General features: G+C 34.3%; 1 protein-coding gene across 1 annotated transcript; it reads left to right on the top strand.

Moving 5' to 3' along the window:
* The first annotated feature begins 5,498 nt into the window (after positions 1–5,498).
* On the top strand, positions 5,499–22,494 carry LOC123531979 (uncharacterized). Its single transcript, XM_053518081.1, has 11 exons — positions 5,499–5,682; positions 12,213–12,297; positions 13,126–13,177; positions 14,058–14,116; positions 15,503–15,585; positions 16,011–16,084; positions 17,950–18,029; positions 18,289–18,407; positions 20,427–20,491; positions 21,469–21,566; positions 22,310–22,494. Exons 2-11 carry the CDS (start codon positions 12,216–12,218, stop codon positions 22,468–22,470), a joined length of 873 nt encoding a protein of 290 aa, XP_053374056.1. The 5' UTR covers positions 5,499–5,682; positions 12,213–12,215; the 3' UTR covers positions 22,471–22,494.
* Positions 22,495–22,915: the final 421 nt, after the last annotated feature.

Genomic DNA, 22,915 nt, shown 5'->3' with positions numbered 1-22,915 from the left:
AACTCGCCTGTTTTACCGAAGACGACAGGTGAGGACTGACAATGACATTTGGGTTATTACATTACAAATTATATCAAAACTCGCAGCAGAGGGTTAAGAATGCAATATTTGTAAACAAGTTTATTTATTGCGCAAGTTAATTTGTCACTGATAATATATAATATTCGATATACATGTAGCATGACAATTTGAATGTTGATCTTGTGCTTGACAGATACTAAATGTTGTTAAGCCTTTCATCTGTTGGAACTTCATGTTAATGATATGTAAATATACAGGAAACGATAATATGTGTTTTATTCATGTTATTAGCAAATTGCAAACGAACCTGTTACAACATTTTTGCAAACATGCTGCCATTACTTTAGCTAATTAGCAACACATTTGCAGCCTGTATTAAATCGATAGAAACACCGTATTCGGAACGTCTCTGGGACGTATCTCGAATTTATTTTCCCTCTGCTGCAAAAATAAAATAACATTTTAGTAGCGTTGCAGTATTTTTTGTCTAATGGAATAGATCTAAAGAAATAACTCTGAACTTCTCAATTATTGCGCGCAAGTTATTTCAAGGAATAGGCATCATTTTAACTGCATTGGAATCATTGAACTTTTCACTTACTCTATTACTCTTTTATTTAATTTCTCGGTACGTCTACAATAAAGTGACAATAAAGTGACTTTAGCATCAGTTTAATCGAAAGCATGTTTTATATTGATTACATTCTTCAACCAGTACAGTCATTTTATTGTCTTTTTGGGGTTTTTTTGTGTTCTTTTTTGTTGCTATAATTATAAACAATTGTACAACCTATATTTCATCAATCACATAAAAACTTATTGTTACAGTACATAAGTCCCTTTGCAACTAAACTCTACTCCTCGTTGGAAAAGGGAGTAGAAAGAAATCAAGTCTCTAGTCCAGCCGCCAGCTTCAAGTGTTCTGGCACCCTCCCTTCCAAATCCATGACCGAAAAAAGTACACTCAATGAAAAATGTTTTAAAAAAAATAGAGAAAAGTGGAAACTTCACAGGCCGATCAACACGACAAAAACGAAAATGTTGCAGGCTCGCTTTGATTGAGCCTGTTCATGGACGGTAGTGAAAATGCATGCTACCGTCAACGCCCTCTAGCCCCGGGTTGAGCAGAACTCAACATTTACACATGCTAAAAGTACAAAAAGCAATTTAGAGACATTCGCAGATGTATTCAAACGGCGGTGAACATGGAACGTGCTGAGGTGTGTAATTCCATGAAGAGCGGCGTTTGGTCCCCAGATAAAGCAAAGGGTTAGCCCCAAATGAGAAAACAATGGGCAGAACTAAACAAACTGGAATTTAGGAAGGGGATCTGAGATTATGGAGCCTGCGTATCACAGGAACTGTCAAAAGACAAAATTAAAAAGCAGGCGCCATATCCAAGGGGTGATTATACAATACCCAAGGCTATGAAAGCGGGAGTATTGGAACCACTCAGGCCGAAATGGTCATGTTGAGAAACAGTACCAATAACACGACATAAAAGTCGTGCTGAACGATCTGAGAAGATCGAAATATAACAGCCCTGATTGAATGTACGGGGAGACTTTTTACGGCCGCCATACGGCACAAACAACGCTGCTGTGATAATAAAATAGAGAAAAGTGGAAACTTCACAGGTTGCTCAACACGCGAAAACGAAAATGTTGTAACCCTGTATTTAATTGTTAACCAAAGCATGTTCATTTATTATATGTGCTTGTCCTCTAGCATATAGTTTCATAAAAAATATTCAAGACATGTAAATAAATATGGCTTCTTCTCATTATCATAATGAAAATATAATATAAATAGACCTAAAATTTGCTCTTTGGGTATAATGAATGGTTTTCTACCTATTTAAGTCGATGTAAAATAACACGAACATGTAACTGTCGGTGTTAAACATAAATTATGGTGAAATGTTCAGTGGTTCTCCATTTCAATATAGAACAGTTCTCTATCAGAAAAGTACATCCGAAAGAAATATAGGTGACAATACGTCTTAAAGAACGCCACATCTCTTGAAATGAATTTTAGAAAATATCACCTGAATTGAACGAATATGAACATGATCTTGAAAACTGTCATTACGTTAAACAAATATTAAAGTTAGGTCAATTTATTTGTGTCACATTTTGAAATTGTACTAATTTAAAGCAAGTTGAACAAACTAATTCATATTATCGACTTTTATGAGCCACTAATTTATCTGCAGAAAAAAATTAGATAGTGGTCACTGTCTCTCCGTCATAAAAGAAATTTGCATATTTCATAAGAAAGTAGCTAATCAGTCTATAATGTTCATAATTATCCATTTTTACTATCTTCTATCGTTTTCATAGAAAAGTGCGATACTAAAAAGTTCCCTAAACAATTACTCATTACCTAATTAATTGGGCTGATTGACAACCTGGTATAGTGTATATGCGAAAAAAAATTAATTATTTTAATGAAACTTAAAATAATGCAAATTTACACAGTAAAAGTATGGACAAGATGGGATCCAGTTTATATACATGTAACAAGTTGTAACAATGTTCTGCTAAGCTATGTTGACAACATCCAATAACTAATTTGACAATTCAACTCGGTTATATAGTAAATGAGACTTGCACGAAATAATCGTGCATCTAACACTTCTATTACTTTCCAATACACTAACACCTCGATTCCATTAACTCTAGGATAAATAATGTACTAATAGATACTCATAACCGGCAAATAAGCACACATCAATTTCTTCTTCACACTACCCTCCACCATCACCTCAAGACAACAATTTTATCTGGAGTACCCGAAAACGAGAGTACAGCCTTTGTACTTCTAAACTGAATGATCGAACCTATTATTACCCTAACAATTTAGACTATTCTTTTATCCCTGCATTTTATAAGATGCATATTTTATATTTCAATGTAAACATCTGTTACCAGACATGTGCATCTGTAGTATTATCCTAATCAACTTGATTGTTTCAAATAATCATGTATATGTAGAGATACATTTCTCGGAAAGCTCAATGTTAAAAATGTTCACGGCAAGGACGGTTGTGAATATACAAACATGCAACACATGGCAGACATTTTCAATATTGACTATTGTTTAGGAATAAAAAGAAATGTTTAAAACATTATCCTATTACAGCAATATCTAAAAAAAGAATCTATAGTAAACGAATAAAGGCCTATGCCTCTGGATAAAAGAGTAAACATATATTGTATGTATCGCAGTTTTTAAAAATGTTTTAATGGTGGTAATATTTAAAGTTAAGGTTTCTTTTTTATGATTAAATCTAAAATGTGATTATCCTCTAGTCAGTAAAATGAAAATATCACCATTCTGACATGTTTTCGCATAGGTGATGTGTTAACCATTTAATCTATAATTTAAACACGTTAAAGGGTGATCCGCAAGCTAAGCAAAGATAAAGCAAATATTCAGATCTTTATCACAGTTTCTTTCTTTTAGCTATAGTGACTGTCCCTGACTAACAGGTTGTTTTTTTTCAGAATCCATTATTGCCGTGGTTGGACCCTTAAGCGGACAATTTTCCGAGGCACGGGGATTATATCCTTTTCAGGCAATCCGCAGTGCATGTTACCACATCCATCGCAACCTAATACAAAAGAATCGCCTGCGGTATGGAGCGATGACAGAGAACAGCGCATTGCGGTCAAGTGTTGATGGTTTGTGGTGAATTGTGGCGCATCGCAGCGATTTACATGTAAAATAAACGGGAGGTAAAATGTTACATAATTATATATAATATACTGATGAAAATCATATTATCATTTTTTTCAAGCAACTTTCAGTATGATTCTTTCCAATCCGAATACATTCTTGAAATCATCTTAGTTTATCAACTTCTAATATGTTACTAAATATATTTAAATAAAGATACATGTAGAGCTAATGCATAAAACAATATTTCTTGGTCTTACTGTTTATAAAAAAAACTGTGATATCATTATTGTATTCTGCCATATTTTAGTAAAATGTCAACCTCTACACATCATATTGTATATGCTTGTGTAACAAAATAATATTATAATTATTTGTGACGTTGTTTCTTTCTTCTTCTTTTTTTTTAAATCGTCCCATGTCGTAAAATGAACGAAACTTTGCATAAAGCTGTGAACCTTTCATCAAAAAATATACCTTCTTTTTTTTTGTTACTGAAAAAGTATCCCCATCAAATATATAAAATAAACTATAATAATTAATTTTAAGAACCTTTTTAAATTTAAATAATGCTGACTTTATAAGAAAATGAACTTTAATGATATTTAACAACGTTTTCTGCGCTTTTGATGTTGGTTACTGTATGCGTAGGTTATTTTGTATCAAAATTAATTTGGTGTATGCACGCCTGACACTCTAGGCGACGCACTTGTTCTATTAATAAAACATAGACAGCTGAAACACGCCGAAGGAGTCCAAACACAACAGCCTTGTAAACTGAAAAGTATCTTTTCGTACAAACCAAAATAAACCCACAAGTCAGATAATTATTTTTCCGTTCTTTTTCTGTTCTTCATAACTATCGTCTCCCATGTTATCTGGACTATAGAGTGTTTTAAGCGGCAATGTTTTATTCTGTGCACTGTATCTCGCAGTTATGTAAAGATCAGTTAGAACCGATGGCTTCTTCCCGCCTTGCTCAGGTAACAATTTGACCGTGCAGATTCTTGAATCATTTAATAAAAATATTTAACAATGGAAATATCTCTATAACGGACATGCTAGTGCTTAACAAGGAATATTATTATGTAACAAGTAAACACATCGTTGTATTACTCATCTGTTAGGCCCTTAAAAATACTTGCAAGATTATTATCCAAATTATTTTTCTTTACAAGTGAGATCGAGTATTTTGATTTTAATCTATGATTATTTATTTATTGATCATATCTTTATAAACAAAACAAAAGCTACCGTCTTTCAGATTTTAAATTCAAAATTGCACTTTATAAAAAAATGTCATAGTCTATTTTCTGGTCATATTGATGACATTAAGTGAGTAACCATTGTTATAGTCCAAACGTTTCTTGTTAATATCGGGACTCCTACCTGCAATCTGTATTCTTGACTGGCTTTCCGTCAAAATGCAACGAACATGTCGTTTTCTGCGTGAAACATTCAATTTCAAATAAAGTTAGTCAAACATGGACAAGAGACTTACCATTTTGGTATTAAACATTCGAATATTAGTTAGTCTGCATTTGTCATAAACCATCAGACATATACTAACCTAACATAAACATAAACGAAAAACAAAACGAAGACACATGGGAGATAGCAGTCTTGTGTTAACAATATAAGAAGCAATGATACAATTACCATGAAGCAGTGATTTATAAACAAAATTTTTGTATGTACTGACGGATATCCCCTTCTATAGCAAAGACGACAAATGTAAATGAAGTGTGCATATAACCAGCTGCATTACTTATCGCCAGCGATGTGTGAGATACGGTATGTTCATTATGTAACAACAAAATATGTTACATTCACGGGGTGATCACGCAAAACGTTTATATTTACGTGTGATCGATGTTAAAGGATAAGGCATTGTTGAAGCCTGCCACGTATTAGCCATTAGGTTCTGTTGTATATTTGTGAAATAAGAAAGTATTCATATATTGGATAGCACAATCAAAGGTACCATTAAGTATTATGTTTAACCAGTATTTCTTTTTAAAATTGTAATCAAAGGCCTGAAGGGCCTGAGTCGGCTAATGATTGATGTACTGACAGTATAGTCTACCAGTTTCAGTTTGTTTTTAGTTTTTTTTTCTTAAAAATTCATAGCACAGCTCGATATTTACCCAAAATATTACATCCGGATACGATTACACTTTTTTCCAGTTTCAACAATATATTTTACAAATTGTGATGATACGAATACATTTAGCAGCAATTGACAGTATCTGACATTGAAGTTTACGGTTAAATTACCTCTTATTTAAATCTTTTCATAAAAAAGTTGTTTCGTTTCGTGAAAGCAGCCAAACATAGACGATCTACTTTCGATTTCAAAAACTACAAGAAAATGCAATTTAATGTTTCGCCGATTTGTTTATTTGTCGAAAAATAAGAATTAAAATCATTTTCAATATCAGTAGTAACTAAACAAACCAGTAAGAACTTCTTCTTCCGATAATTTATCCGCTTACTGACTGCAAAATTCAACCCACGCAAAGTTTATAGAAATCATACGATGCGTGTTTACGTTCAATGTGGGAGAATTAAGGCTGATCGGCTATGTTACCTAACGCATCCAGACGATTCAGATTTTGTTTTTAAAAAAGCATTGTGTGCGTTTCTGTAATTTTATATACGTTTTTATACGCTTAGAAATTATTAGACATGCGTATTTGCTTTATTTCTATACATAATATACGCTAATACGCATCTTATCTGGAGCCCTGTGGAACTATTTTTTGTCTTTCGCTGGATGTTACCCAAGCTTTGTAAGCCTGCGCAATTCTTAAAATGCACATTTATGCTTAATGAGTTACATTCGAGTATTGCACAATTACAAGTAATAAATATGACTGATTACATCGTATATTGGTCATAGCAAAGGGAATTGACACAACTTAACTTCATTCATGCAGTGAACTGTTTGAAGTTTGAGAAATCTAATGGAACTACATCACTTCACGTGTTATTCGGTCAATTTAGAGAATCGTTGAACAGCAAGGACTCGTCAAAAGGCTTTCAGCCTTTAGCCGACTCAAAAAATGGTCATTAGGCTGGCGATGAGTTGACTTTGATTTGGTAATAACTTCAGCGGCAAACACACAATCTCTCCTTACGTTGTATTATTGAAATGAAGCTGTATTCTATTGACTCAGCCGTGTTTGGAGCCATATAACCTATACTGTGCTGGTGCGCCGTAAAACCCAAATAAATAAATAAATAAGATGTGGATATACGGTACTTTCCTTTTTCAATGTGAATATTTTGAACGGTAGCTGTTGCAACTCTATAGATGGTGTTATTTTCTTTCCTTCGATTTTTCACCGTTACTAAATGTTGTGTTGCGCTTTCCTGCCTATTTCAAAAGTCTTCTTTAGTTGTGTGGTTTATTGCTTGTTTGTTTTGGGTTTAACGCCGTTTCTCAACAGTATTGCAGTCATAGCAGTTAGTTTATGGAAACATTTTTAAATGTACACATTGTACTTGAAGTGCAGCGATTCAGCCCTTGTAAGAGAAGGCTTTTTGTTATATTACAAAGGTCAACGTTGTCTAATTTTTGCGTTCTTGAAATTTAATTTACGTATTTAGTCTAGTTTCTTTGAAATCGGACTGAAAGCCTGTCACAAAGTTTTATCATTATCCCCATTTAAAGACACCCGTTAACCTGTTGCAACCTAATCAGTCAGCTAGATCTGCAGAATTTTGCATTGCACTAAGTATTTTCGATCTAAATGGTACAACATATGTTAAAGATCTTTGTTTCTGTAAAGAATTAATGGAAATAAAGCCATATGTTTCCCGTTTAAGACTAAAGTATGTAAGATATGGCCAGAAAGTTAAAAAGAAAATATGGAAACGGATATTTTGACATGGTAAATTTAATTTACCTTTCAGTTTTGGAATATTTCACCAATGTCACCTTAAACATTTCTTTTGCTCTGAACGTTGTCCACATTTTAACTGACGTAATGTTGAATCCAAAGAGTTATGGACATTCAATATCGACAATGTCGAAAATAAATTTAAAGGCGTGGCACAGTTTAAGGCTAAGCAGTATATCAACTGGCCACGGAAATATTTGATAAAAGAAGAACGACTTGAATTGTCTTTTCAATCTATCTATCCCATACAAATTGTACATTACTGTCTCGTGCGACTTAATATCTAAGAATTGGTCCCTCCAATTCTAGAAATATTATCGCATAAAATCACAAGTACCCTATGTACACAGTGAGAGCTAGGGCCATGAGCATACCCTATTAAACAAAGCCACGTAAAACCACTACTGGCTAGTTTTCCTGTATTCAATATAGTATTAACCTTTTAACCATTTACTTTTTATCATGTGAATTCCAGGTAAATACTTCGAGAAACGAATTTATTTATGATACTTCTAAAATGGTCTTTTGCAAATAACGATCATGTCTATGTTTTAGTACAAAAGGCTGACACTATGCTCATTTGAATGTTAGGTCGATACAAACAACACACATATAACATGCATCATCCGAAATAGATATTCTCAAGTTAAATGTGGCCGGTAAGAAATTTCGTCCAGGTTATAGCTAAAATTTATCAAATAATACCGGGTTTGTGAATTTCAAACAAGACACAAAACCATAAAAAACCCCCACAAAAACAGCCATTTCACTGCACTTGCCTGTTTGATTGGGTGCCTGAACTTAAGTCAACATATTATTAGTCTCCTACTGTCCAGTCTCGGCGACTATAAGAATGCGCTTTTCCGTCATTCCGTCCCTCCTTCCGTCCTCCGAAATTTCGTGTCCGGTCCATAACTCTGTCATCTATGAAGGAATTTTAATATTACTCGGCGCAAATGTTCCCCATAATGTGACGACGTGTCATGCGCAAAACCCAGACCATTAGCTTAAAGGTCAAGGTCACAGTTGGATATCAAAGGTCAACATGGCTTTTTTCCTGTTCGGTCGATAACTCTCCCAACCATGAAGGGATTTTAATATTACTTGGCACAAAAAGTGTCATGCATAACTTTCAAACCACTACCTCAAAGATCAATGTCACACTTAGCAGTGATATGTTAAAACATGGAATGAACAGGGTCTGTTTGGTGTCCGGTCCACAACTCTGTCATTCGTTAAGAGATTTTAATATCACTTGTCACAAATGTTCCCCATGATAAAACGACGTGTCATGTGCAACACTCGGACCCCTAGCTCAAAGGTCAAAGTCACAACTGAAGGTCAAACGTTAATAGGGGTCTTTTCCTGTCTGGTTCAGAACTCTGTCATCCATCAAGGAATAACAATATTACCTGGCATAAATGTTCCCCAAGATGAGACGACATGTCAATGACATGCGCAACACCCAGAACCCTAGCTTAAAGGTCAAGGTCACATAGGATTTTTTTCCTGTCCGGTCTATAATTTTGTCATGCAAGACAGGATTTAAGTATCAGTTGGCATAAATATTTCCCTGGATTAGACAAAATGTCATGCGCAAAACTCGGGCCCTAGGTCTAAAGTCAAGGTCACACTTAGAGGCCAAAGGTCAGATAAAAAAATGACATTGTTCGGAACATTTCCTCCTTATGCATGGAGGGATTTTGATGTAGCTTGGCACAAATGTTCACCGCCATAAGATAAATTATCATGTGCAAGAACCAGGTCCCTAGGTCGAAGGTTAAGGTCATACTTAGAGGTCAAATTTTAAATTTAAGAATGACTTTGTCCGGAGCATTTCTTCTCCATGCATGGAGGGATTTTGATGTAGCTTGGCACAATTGTTTACCACCACGAGGCACCCTTGTTGTTAGAATATAAAAAGATCATATTGTTACTTTTTCATTACTGGCCGTAGGGAAAAATCGATACCACCTTTCTGTAGTACAACATGCTCGTTACATCGAATGTCTATGTGTATTTTGACCTATTTCTACCTGGTAAAGAGTTTTGTGTTAACTTATAAAAGAGTTTTTTTAGGATTAATTTCCCTTTGTTTTTACTATAAATAACTTATATGATAACTTCTTTTTATAACTGGCCAAAAAAATCCACATGAAAACAACTGGAGGTTTTAATATATGCAAATTTTAATCCAAGTGTTTTATTATAACATATTGTATATATAGAACAATATTGTTTATACATCATTGACAGATATCAATTGATTATGTTATACTGCAGTTGAAAAAATTATGTGCCTCCCAATAGGGGACTTTGTATTGCGTGGCAATACTTCATTCACTTGTTTCTCTAGTGATGTTTTACTGCATGCAGTACATATAATATTTATTATGTAAAATTAATCATTTTGTTTTTATATTGAAACGTTCAAAAATTCTAAATTGCAAGTTTTACTCATTCAAAGTGGCATTCGCTTGCAAAGTTTTCTTTGTAGATTTTGAAGCTGACAGTAACTGAAAAAAACAACTAATGGTCATCAAAGCTGCAAACTTTCATTTCAAAGGACATAGATCATGTGTGGCAATTTTTAGTTTCCCTTATGTATTCATGAAGAAAATTCTATTGAATATGTTAGGTGTCTTGTAAGAAATTTTGATAAGTATATGTATGCAAGGGCAACTGAAAACGGAAGGATATGGAGTACATAAGTACAGTGTAGGCCAGGATAATGGAAAATGTGTTTCCTATTTTCCTAATACATAGTTGTTGATTGTATTGATTTTGGAAAATAATGTTTTTTTATTATCATTTTGTTCTCGTTTTGATTTAAGTATTGGATGAATACAGCATTTTAGTTATTTATAATAACTTCATCATTTTTTTTGTAATAAATTGAAAAATATGAGGTGCCAATATAGGCGAAATGACATATTTAAAAGCAACATGATTGGGGATTAACAAACCAGAGACAAATAGTTGTCTTAGGGGAGACCATTATGGCTAATTACTTCCAACTACTGCTTACGATTACAATGCAAGGTTACATTAAACTATTTCCCTCTTTATTTCATATCAACAGTTAAATTTTGAGACCTTATTTTCAGTACTTTCGAGTCTTTCAATGAAAGATATGATAACCATATATAAAGAATTAGTATAAGATGTTTTCTTACCACCCCCTCCACTCACCCACCCCCGCCCCACCCCCTCTTCCAAACACACACAAACAAAATAAAAATTTATTTAGATGCTATTAGACATATAAGAAAAATAATCGATTTTGAAAAACTAAACCTTTTTTTTTTAATTATCCATTTGAAAATTGTCTAGACCTTTTCTTAATACAATTAAAACTAAACAAAACATATAACTTACACAATCTTATTTGACTCATTGCTTCATTTCTAGATTTACATCTCTCTATTTACGACAATTTTATAAATACTGAAATTTATGACAAGAGGGATGATTTTAATTTTAATATTGTAAATTTCCCCAATTTGGATAGGGATGTACCCCAAGCTACATCTTATGGGGTATATATTTCTCAGTTAATTCGGTTTGCTAGAGCGTGACATGTAGTCATTTTGAGGATTTCAATGAACGTAACCTATATATTACAAATAAGCTTCTTCAACAGGGCTACCGTTATTATAAATTAAGTAAAAACTTTTCAAAATTTTACTATCGTATTCAGAATTGATTTTGAAATACAATATCAGTTTAAAGACACTTCTGCGAGAAGGTATACCAAAACGCGCTTTTTATTGGGATGTGGTTTACAAAAATTGTAAGATTTGGGTCATGGCAATTTTCCAGTTGTATTTAGTAAAGTCATTAAACGTTTTATTAAAAGAGGTTATGACCCAACTGTGTTGAGACACACCGCATGTTTGGTGTTTAGCCCTTTTACAGTTGGACGCTACACTTTCCTCTTTTATTGTGTCTGACGGAACAGATGGAGGACTCTATGACAAGTAGTTCTTAAATCCCACCAGGACTGAGCAATTGTAATTTCAGTCTTCTGGCCTGCTTCGTCTGGCCTTTTATATATACAAGAGCATTTTTGTGTTTTACATTACATGCCTTCTGTTGCCTTTGCGTATGTTAGGGTTTCACCTGGTGAGGATAACTTTTATTCACACTGTCTTGTGACTTTGGAACATGGTGGGGGTTAGAGTGAGGTTAGGTGCACCATAAACCGGTTTAAAGTCCCCAGTGGTGGTTTTGCCACTGACCGTTCCGAGGCGGTGCCCCACTGTGTTCCTGTATTTGTTTGTTTTGTCCTTGTATGTTTGATTTGTGAGTGGTGTGTGTGTGTGTTGATCGTGTGTGCCTTGATCGCGTGTGGCTGAATGTTTGGAACGTGGCTTTCTCTATTGGTTACTCTTCCTTGCTTTCATCATACCATATCTCACACCAACCTGAGACTGCATTTTGGATTAATTCATAATAACACTAAGTAATCACTTCTTATTTGGTGTAAACAGCAGTTGTATATATTGAAGTTGAAAGAGGGTCCAAAACTCAAAATAGGTTGTTTAGATGACATAAATGCTCTTTGTGTAAAAATGTTAACAGATACCATTATTCTTTTAATAGTTCATGATGTCAAAAGGTAACAAAGGAAGCCAAATTGTGACACTGAAAGTTGGTGACGGCTCGGAATGCACTATAAATTTACACGGTAAGGATTCTATGAAATCTAACATGTTTACAAGCACACTTTACTTCAGTTGTCAAGACGTTTCATCACACTTGCGTCCACTTTCTAGAAATATGAGTAATTCTGTCAAATAAGAAAGTAAACTATCTAGCCCCTGTGGACTTCGCACTCAAGATCATCTGGTTGAGCGACTGACACATTGACTTCCTTCTTCAGTTGGTTATTTGTTTTGTTTGTTAATACACTGTTCCAACAATAGGCAGTCACTGAACCTGCCATTGTCCCTGAGTTAAGTACCAATAATAACCCATAACTTCCCAAAGTTGTGAATTAGAGTAAGGGACACATAGATTTAGAAATATCACGTTTTAGAGACCGATCATTTGACCTTGTGGATTGGGACCTGTGATATATCATGGAACCGAACATTAATGAGTTATCAGGGTGTAGCTAACCCCACGTAGATATACAGGCACCCATATATAGGGACAAACAAGGGAGTTGTATCATGCTGCCCAGGAACATTTCCGAGTTGTAGAACAGCTCTGGTTCATTTTATTGTGTATTATGGGTTTAAAATCGTGTATAATCAGCATGATAAATTATTCTTCGGAAACTCAAGTATCACAAAGTAACAAAAACAGGTTAAAATTTAATAAATGAAAAGATACACCTACATGAGGGTTGGTTTCATGTATTTCTATTGTCTTATCCAAATGTACACATACTTATAAAACGCTTGTGAAACATGTGTAACATGCGATTGCAAAAATAAAGAACATCCCTTTTTATGAATCAATATTTACTGAATGTAAATTAAATCTAAAGCTCTTAATTTCTTTACAACAGGTGCCACTGTTACATCATGGAAGAATAAAGGAGAGGACATCTTTTTTTGCAGGTAACCTTTTTGTTTTAAGTTTGATTTCATAGTCATCACACAGTTTTAAATCACGCAATTCATAATATCTGGCAAAATATGTAAAATTGTTTTGAAATTTTACAAAAACACATTTGGAATCTGGATCGTGTTCGAAATTTTCAAAATAACTCCTTTCCAAACGTTTTGTACTTAAAAGTTTTACAAATCACAGGCAGTTTAGCGAACTAACGATTTAGAAATGTTACGCATTTTTTTTACTTCATTATCTTTTGAGGTATAAGTTGTCATTAGTCTTCCCAGGAGTTTGAGGCATAAGTTGTCATTAGTCTTCCCAGGAGTTTGAAAGCTTTAAAGCTCATATTCCGATAATTAAGAAAGCATAAAAGTGAAAAGGGCTAGAGGAAAGATGGTTTATATATCGCACTGGCTACTGGTCTCTTACAAAGCTTGTTGAAGCCATATAGCTAGGTCTAATATTTGGAAAATTTGAACAATGTCAGAAGTACACAATTATAGTGATTTCAGAAGCCGAATCACTGTGTTCTGTAATTTCTGGTCATGACAAAAGTGTAGTCATAAGAAGAAAGCTTCTGAAATAATCAAGTTTTAGATCAGGATGTTTATATTGAAGCTTGATGAATTTTGTGTTGGTAGCGTTAACTGATAGTTATCTTTGGTGAATTATAAATGTTATTTGGCGCTTGTTTTGTTATTAAATCAGTTAGAGTGGTCTGTCAGACTAAGTGAGAAATCTTTCCATATCTGCGATCTACCCTTTGGGTTTTTTTAAAGAATTTCAACATGTTCATATGAACATACGTCAGCGAAATATAACAACTGTTAGAATGTCAACATGTCCTTTTGATAATATCAACATAGTATAATGTCTTTTTGACAGTGAAAAAGCAGTGTTTGATGGGAAGAGCCCCATTAGAGGTGGAATTCCAATTGTTTTCCGTAAGTTTCTTGTGTATAATCTATTTGTTTACTTTCATTACTCTGCCTCTTTGTTGTACTAAGTAATTTGACTAATATTAAGAAACCAGAAACGCGGGCATATTTTTATGAGGCCCGATAAAACACTGGACCGGTAAAATGGTTGACGTTGAAACCGGAGCCAGACTAATCTGAAAACAATATTGATATGCAAATAAAATGATTTGTACATATAGGAATATGTGAAACAATAGTGTTTGATATAAATGTTCTTCAAACGGATAAAATATACTGCGGTACTGACAGCTGTGCAGAAACCTAGAAATGTGATGTAGTACTTTGCTATTGAAACAATTTAGATGTTAAAATGGCTTTCATAATATATTTATAAAAGATTGGAGAAGAATAATTTCTGCAAACGAATTGTTTAAAATTGTTGGATTGATGCAAGATGATAATAGACTCTTTTAAATCGATTTTATTAGGAATCTGTAGTACCGTCTCGGTAGCCTATTGGTAGAGCTCGCTTCGAGTGAGGGAGGTCGTGGGTTCGATCCCTGGCCGCGTCATACAAAAGACGTAAAAATGGTACTATTAACTTCCTCGCTTGGCGATCAGTGTTACGAGGATAGCACTAGGACTGGTCAGCCCGGCGTCAGTATAATGTCACTGGGTGGGGAATCAAGTCAAGTGTCTACGGCATGATATTCTAGTGAGGAAGCACTTTAAAGTTGATGTGCTCACTGCTACAAGTAGACACCGTCGTTTATATGACTAAACTTTTTTTTGAAAAAGACGTTAAACCCGAACACACACACACACACGCACGCACGCACGCGCGTACAGAGAGAGAGGGAGAGAGAGAGAGGGGATGAATCAATATGAATTAATATATAATTCTAGTAGTCATTACGAGAAAAGGAAGCACATTTGTTAACTACCCAAGGATATCCTTGCTAGGACTGAACCAAGTTTGTCTATTTATATATTACATGTATGTCATATTGTATTTCTCCAGATTTATGTCGCGTCATTTTTATGATAAACACGTTCAAAGTCGCTTTACACACAAGGGCAGCCACACAGGATGCCCTCTACTAATAAAGATACTGATTAGTGGGACAGGTCGATAGGAAACCTCCTTGAACAGACAGGGAGAAAACCGTTAGATATTGGCCTGATTGGCTAACTTAGCCGGCTATCATAGTTCTCTTTGTACACATAGAGGCATGGTAAAACATGTAAAATGGCAGTTCTTCATGTGTGGTGCCGTTAGGACATTGTTTCTTCATATATACCCATTGCTGCCACATTTTTTGCGATTAGCGTCTGACCAGATCTACCTCAATGTCTAAATTTCAATTTTTAAATGCATCACAGATTTATAGATGTTTTAATTATATACAGCTCACATGGGACTATGGAACCTTGGACCTAAGCACGGGTTTGCAAGGATCAAGCAGTGGAAAGTTGCAGAAACCGTCACTCAGGTTCTTTAATTTAAGTATTTCAATTATGTACTGAAGTTTAAGTATAATCTTTTCAAATCTTTTTCAATTATTACCCACAATTGGAGTCAAGCTACGCATAAATGTTCTCTGTTATAATACGAAGAAGTGTATGCACAATCAAGGTCACTAGGTGCACAATCAGGGTGTTACGCTTTGTGATCAAAAGTTGAATATTGTTTTTCGCGTTTTGCATCCATTTAAAATCTTTGGTGAAATACGTATGATAACTACCAGAGCGCAGAACTCTGGTCAATATACCACAGTTACTGTAATAAAGCGCTTGTCAAGAAAAGCACATTTTAGAAGTCGAATGGAATTATGTTAAAAGAACTTCGAAAACTAAAATGTTTTGCCTATGAAACATTTAGGATGATATATTTCGAATATTTTTAATGTCCTTTTAGTCAGTTGATGATCCGAGTTGCAGAGTATTTATCTTAGAAGATGACGAAGAGACTAGGAATATGTGGAATGCAAGGTATCTATCGTAGAGCATAATTAGTTAGCTTAACAAGATGAGCGCTAAATATTTGATCCTATAGTTAATGTTGTCTGTGACACTTAGACTATGGACAATATAACTAATTTACTAATCTATCAACTTTGATTCATGGAAAGTTGCTATAACCCGTCATCCACTCCTACAATCTAAAATGATGACTTGAATTCTAACAAAAGAAAAAAGAACAAAATAACCTGACTTGGAATGCGAGTTTTTTATTCTATAGTAATCTACTTTAGCTTTATAATGTATACAGTTTCAGATTGATTCATTTAACTTTGGCTTGTTCTCACTACTGGTACCATACGAAATGTTGTGGTCAAGACAATGTTAGGTTTACACCCAACATCTAAGCATTAAGAATGGAAGAGCTTATTTTAGTCTCTCTTACATTATTTAACGTATTCAATCGTGGGTTTACAGGTTTCTTAAAGTATTATTCTTTTAGGATGTCAAGAACAAATGATTAAATGTTAACATACTTAATAGGAAACAGTTTGATTTAAGCCTACCAGTCAAGAGGTTGCGGGCGTGTTTGCAGACACGTTAAATGTTCTCGGCAATGAATTGATGATATTTCTTAATAACAGTTCTGATAAAAACAGTTGTAATTAGATCTAATGTCATTGTTCGGAAACATGTACAATTTAACTGTTATCCAATGCACCATAAAGAAACTGTGTTGATGGTTTAATCTCCTTAATAATTGTAAATTACAGGCTTATTGACACTTCAGGTCTCAAACATTGCAATATTAGCTAGAGTTTTGTCGAACCATTACCATTACCTAACCTCCAGAATGTTTTTAGTCAAGGAAATGTAACATATTAAACATTTTGGAACTTAAAGAACCGTGTTTTTTGTTTTTCTTGTTTTTGGGACCCGAAGATGTACTCAGTGATATTTCAGTTGAAAACAGATTTTTGACCATTTCACCTAAATGACTGAAGATATTCAATTTTTAAAAAAGGATTCTATCATCCTTACTTGAGACCTGTAGGTGATTGATTATTTAAAGCAAATATAGGCCAGCGAGGGTGATTAAGGATATTTTGAACCTGGGAAAAGTAACATTTTCTGAGGCGCTAGCCGATAGCTATTATTTGTTAAAGGTCGATCATACCTAATATCACCCAAGGAGTCCTGTTTTTTTAATGTACCACAAGTAAACACCTAATGTAAAACTTCAAAATACTACTAAAGATTTATTTTGAATACTACATTTCGACATTATTAACGGTGAGATAATATTTTTCAAAAACCACTTGCAGACATGCGTACAAATAATATGATCTAGTGATTAAGAAGACGCCTTATTTAAAAAAAAAGAAGAAAAAAAAAACAGACGATATTCGTGTCCTTAATCCTGTACAGACTGTGGTTGCCACTTATATGTAGAGAGTCTTTCCAATTCTTTTTGTTGGGTGTAACGTCGGACCGACACAATTAAAGGTAATATGGTGACTTTCCAGCCCATCCTTGCATTATTTCATCACGGTCGGGCACCTGGGTAGAAACATAGACCTTTCGTAAGCCAGCTGAAAGGTTTCCTTACATGAACATGAAGAAATCAACACCCTGAGTGAAGCTTTCCTATTTAAGAACTTTCCACTGTTAAGGAGAAAACATTGCTATTGTAGATTCCTGAAGCAAACCTCTTCGTTTGGTAAACATTGTTGTTTAATAATGATGAGAGTATGTATTATTAGAAAGAATTTCACAAACACCATCAATGTTTCAATGAATCAAAAAGTTCTGGCACTATCCTGACCGAGTGGTCAAGGTCGCTGATTAAGAACCACTTGCCTCTTGACCATGTTTTCAATTTGCTTTGCTTTCAGGTTTAGGTTGGAATATACAGTTAATTTGGCTGAAGATTCTCTTAGGGTCTCTTTAAAAGTTTTCAACAAAGGTACACAAAGTTTGTTCACTCTTTGCAATGTATAATAGAATTATCTAGATGCAAGATGTTCACTAGCAAAACTGATATTTGGCAATCAAGTTCATAAAGGTCCGTCTGGGAAATAACATGTAGTCAATTACAATAACTGAAATTTCTACTATAGGTCATTTAAAAATAGAAAATAGAAGTAGAGTTAACATGACCACATTTTTAAATGGAATCAGTAGTTTGGCAGTTAACTTATCGCATCACTGTACCCATTGGATAACGTAATTAGATTCGTTTTCATGTGATGAAGCTTTTAGTTTTATGACACTAATGCATACATACTTTCGAGTTGACGACGTAACTAAAGCAGGAGTGAAGGGACTGAAAGGTTTAAAGTACAAAGATGTGGTAAGAAACTTAATACTCGAGGAACAAATGCTTTTCCTTTTATGTTTTATGGACCTACATTTGTTATTGATTAATATACTTGCAATGCAGTTATGCAGGTTTATTTTCATGTTGAAACCGCGGTCAGTAAGCAGATCTAGTGATCGTAAAAAAGTTCTATAAAATGCACAAGTGCTGACCTGTTTTCGCCATATAATTGACAACTTCATCTACTACGTGGTAACCCTCTTTACATCACATTAAGATGAAAGAAGACAACATTTATCAAGTATTGCTAATAACAAACCTCATTTAGGACAAATTACCCAACATTTGCCTCACACAGGAGTTGAAGTTGTTGTTCTCAATTCACAGTCACGTGCTGTATCTCTGAATTAAATGGACTAGATTTTATGGATGAATATATCGTCAGTGATTCCATTGAGATGTAATTAACAGCATGCGTTATCAATCTAAGGGTCAAAGCACTTGATATGGCATATAAAGTTTGCATAGTTCATAGCCTAATGGCAAAAACATGGAATGCATCACGTGTATCATGTGAAATGCATGCTTAGTGGCACACTGTTTAATTGTTAACATTAATAATAAATTCTGTGAGTAAACTAAATAATTTATTTAAAGGTTGATGATTTTAAAATTACATCATTTGTTTGCGTACCTTTTCTAAACTTTGTAAACTTTTTTCTTGACCTTCTTTATTTTTTCTCACTTATGTGGTGTAAACTTATCTACTTGCCACCGTGTTCGTTTCCAGAGTCTAGATATATGTTTACGCTTATTCTTTAACAGTTCTCAACAAACGTATAAGCCTTACATTACTTGTTTGCTATGATCGCCCTTACCATATAGGACAAAGTTCCAGAACTTGTGCCCAAATAGTTGAATTCAAGGTTAAAGATTCTGTTCGGATTTAAAATTACTTTGATATTACTCATTACAAGTTCAGGGTTCGCACAGACTTGAAAACTCCTTGAATTTCAAGCTGCTAGATGAAAAGTGCTTGAATTTGCGAAAACCTCCTTAAAACTCCTTGAATTCGTTTCTTGCCTTGAAAACTGCTTGAAAAGTGCTTGATTTTATGATAAAAGTCCTTGAATTTCCTTCTTCAGAAATTTTGGTCAGCTTAATAAAAAAGGATCGTAAAAGACGCTTTGTTATATGTACGCATCGCCATGTTTTATGTCTGCATAACCTATGTGTACCGTACGATACGGGTTTTAAACAGACCGGGACTAGGAAAATTACGACGTGTAAGAATTACGGACACCATTTCCGTTACCGATATCGAAGAAAATGTCGTGTATTTTCAACAAAAAGTGGCTTGTATCCTATCCGTGGCTGCTCGAGCTCGAAAACAAACGGAAAGCCATGTGCAAATATTGTAACAAAGTTATTGACATTAGTTCAATGGGTGAATCGGCGCTGAAATCGCACGTCAAGTCTGAGAAGCACAAGAAAACTGTACCTGATCGAGTCACCCACGGCCACTCTTGATGTGTTTACTATTCCACCTTCGCCCCCAGCAGCAAGAGGCACCTAAAACTTGATCTTATATGACATGATAAGTCGCTGTTGATGTAAGAAGTATTGATCAATTTTTTGCCAGTTATTTTGTGTGTGATAAAGTGTTGATCAATTGCAGATTGGAATTTTATAGAAAAACGTATATCACGTGATAGTCATTTTGGATGTACGAAGTGTTCACCAATTGTAAGCCAGTCATTTCATGTGCAATAAGTGCTTGTTCAATTTTTTGCTTATCCTTGAAAACGTAATGAAAGTCCTTGAAAACTCCTTGAAAACCCCTTGAATTTTTTGTCAGTCTGGCTGTATGAACCCTGAAGTTACCAATAGACTGTATTCCGACGTTTCCTTGTATGCCTTCATATTACCTCCGTTCACAATAACGCAATTAATTCCAATTATGAAAAAAAAAAAACTTAACCACTTCTTTTTCCTCGGTTATGTCCTTTTTAGCAACTCTTGTTATTTTTGTTTGAATTTATTAACTTTTAGATAAATGGAGGAGAACATTTAGAAGAACGAGAAACTGTAACAATTAATAATGAGGAATTTGATGGGTAAATGAAATAAACACTGTTATGTATATATTGGTAGTGCCGTTTTTGTATGCCAGATTTAGAGAAAATTGCCTTTATATTACACGACTAATTCTAGGGACTCTAAAATTATGCTTCATTCCGCGAGGCGGTAAATACAATAAGGTTAAAGTTTAACATAGTACCACCATGATCTGTTTCGTGTCTGCTATATAAGCTTTATATAAATCAATATAACGGTATAATTTTCACAAAAGTATTGAAACATACATCATAAAATATCTTATAAGTACAAATATGACATTTTGGAATATGAATATGCAAATATGCTTGCCATAATTTAAAACTAATTAACAATTCAAATCCAGATCCATATATTTTGTATCTTAGCATATTGTATATATCATAATATTTCATTAACATCTTTAACAGATATCACTTTATGAAGCTACCTTCAGTTGAGAAAATTAATTTCCGTCCGGTAGGAGACTCTGTATTGCAGTATTACATGGCCAGACATCATTTTACGTGTTTATTGTAGACAAGAGCTCCTATTTTATGCGAATTGTGTGCACACTTTTATATACACATGTTTATTTTTGTTCTAGAACCTGTTTAAAATTAACACTATAATTCATTTCGTATACTTTGGAAACAGAAACGTATGTACATGTAGCATAATGTTAAAGTGTTTCGTGTTTTCTGCTTGTCTAAATATCGTACTGATGCAGTCAATCTAATTTCTGTACATGCACTCAGATCTGTTTCACTCTCAATCCTCGGTATTAACCATGGACACACTACCATTCTCTTGATCGTATCAGGTATTGTCAAATTGTGTAATCTAATACAAGTACGTTAGTTCTAGGACACTGCAGACTATTATGGAAGGCACGCTTGTTGTTGATTTGAGTTTTACTTACCACGGAGGAATATGCCATGTTTGATGTCAGAAAGACTTGTGTAACGTGGAATTTTCGTTATGTATTTGATTTCAGAATTTACAAGAAATGCCCTTGCCCAGTTGAGCTGGTTCCGGAAATGGATAAAACAACATCCCGAAGAAGGCTTGTAACAATGAATCTAAATGATACAAGTGAGTACAGAGGAGTTCTCTTCTTATTTTGCTCCCTAAAAGGCATATGTTACATTAACCTAACCGTGTGTTAGGCATGCCAAGTCGGGGACGTGCATTTCGCAAAAGGCAGTTACCTTTAGTATATGATACTAGATTATGTGCCAATATAGCTGTAATTTTGACACTTTGAATTGAAAAAAAGAACAAAACATAATAATTAGTTAACCATATTTCTGAAAACAATACAAGTCTAGACACAGCAAATTATTTGAGATCAACACCGTACGTAGTTATAGCAAATATGAAGAGGTTATCAAAAAACCTGTGTTAAACAGAAACATCAAGAAATTATTCAAAAGACCCAAAATGATCAACTACTATTTGACCCACATTCGTAAAGTTATTTCTGGTTATCTGAAGGACTAAGCAATACAATGAATAGATTCTGTTTTTGACACTTTGAGGCTCTGTTGCTAGATTCCTCACAGATGATGTAATTTTTGTCTGAAGACTGAACATGACTGAAAAGAATTCGTTGATTGTAAAATAATATGACGGCTGAATACGAATTCTTGTAGAGAAAATGGATTTCTGTCATAAGATCTATGTAATGAGACTACAAAAACAACCCAAACTAAATTTGTTATGAACCAAACCAAGTCATAACGGATGCAGATAACTTAATGGTGCATGCATAATCATAGTATTTTTATGACGTTTTTGTTATATTGAATACTATGGTAAATGTTTAATTTCTGCAGTTGTTTGGAACCCATGGGCAGAACGAGCTAAAGCCACGCCAGATTTAGGGGACAAAGAGTACCACAATATGCTGTGTGTAATGTCCGGAGCTGTCAGCGAACCCAACATTCTTGGAGCTGGGCAATACATGACTTTCACACTGACTATTGTCGTTGATTAAACCTCTAAAATGGGATAGAGAGTACTTTACATTTAGCGGGTTGTGTATCTATTTACGTATCTATTTTTTGTGTAAAATACTGTCTGAATAAAGGCAATCATATTGGTAGATAGTATACATGATATATGTTCAATATCCGTTTGCATTTCTGATAAATATATGTACATTACTATACGTACGCAAAATACTTAGTTGTACTTTGAAGTTATTAAGAAAGCTGTACAAATTTTAATAGTAATCATTTCTTGCAAACCAAATTCATAAAAACAGAGAATTAATCTGTAAAACGATCCTTAGGAAGCATAGAGTGCAACCAAGCAGAATTCTAGCAGACTCGGTTTGATTGTGTCTGTTCAGAAGAGGTAGTGAAATGTAAAACACCTCTCACGTCCCCTAGCAACGGCTTAAGCTGAATTCTATTACACATCTATTGAATGGACTCAAT

This window comes from Mercenaria mercenaria, chromosome 11 (genome assembly GCF_021730395.1).
Source record: "Mercenaria mercenaria strain notata chromosome 11, MADL_Memer_1, whole genome shotgun sequence".
Lineage (NCBI taxonomy): Eukaryota > Metazoa > Mollusca > Bivalvia > Venerida > Veneridae > Mercenaria > Mercenaria mercenaria.
This window is presented reverse-complemented; position numbering and strand designations above follow the sequence as displayed.

Bases quoted from the DNA above. Each gene is read 5' to 3' on its own strand.
- LOC123531979 (XM_053518081.1), top strand. From the start codon at position 12,216: ATGATGTCAAAAGGTAACAAAGGAAGCCAAATTGTGACACTGAAAGTT. The intron at 16,085-17,949 runs GTATCTATCGTA...CTTTGCTTTCAG, and splicing joins AGGAATATGTGGAATGCAAG to GTTTAGGTTGGAATATACAG. The intron at 20,492-21,468 runs GTAAATGAAATA...ATTTGATTTCAG, and splicing joins AATAATGAGGAATTTGATGG to AATTTACAAGAAATGCCCTT.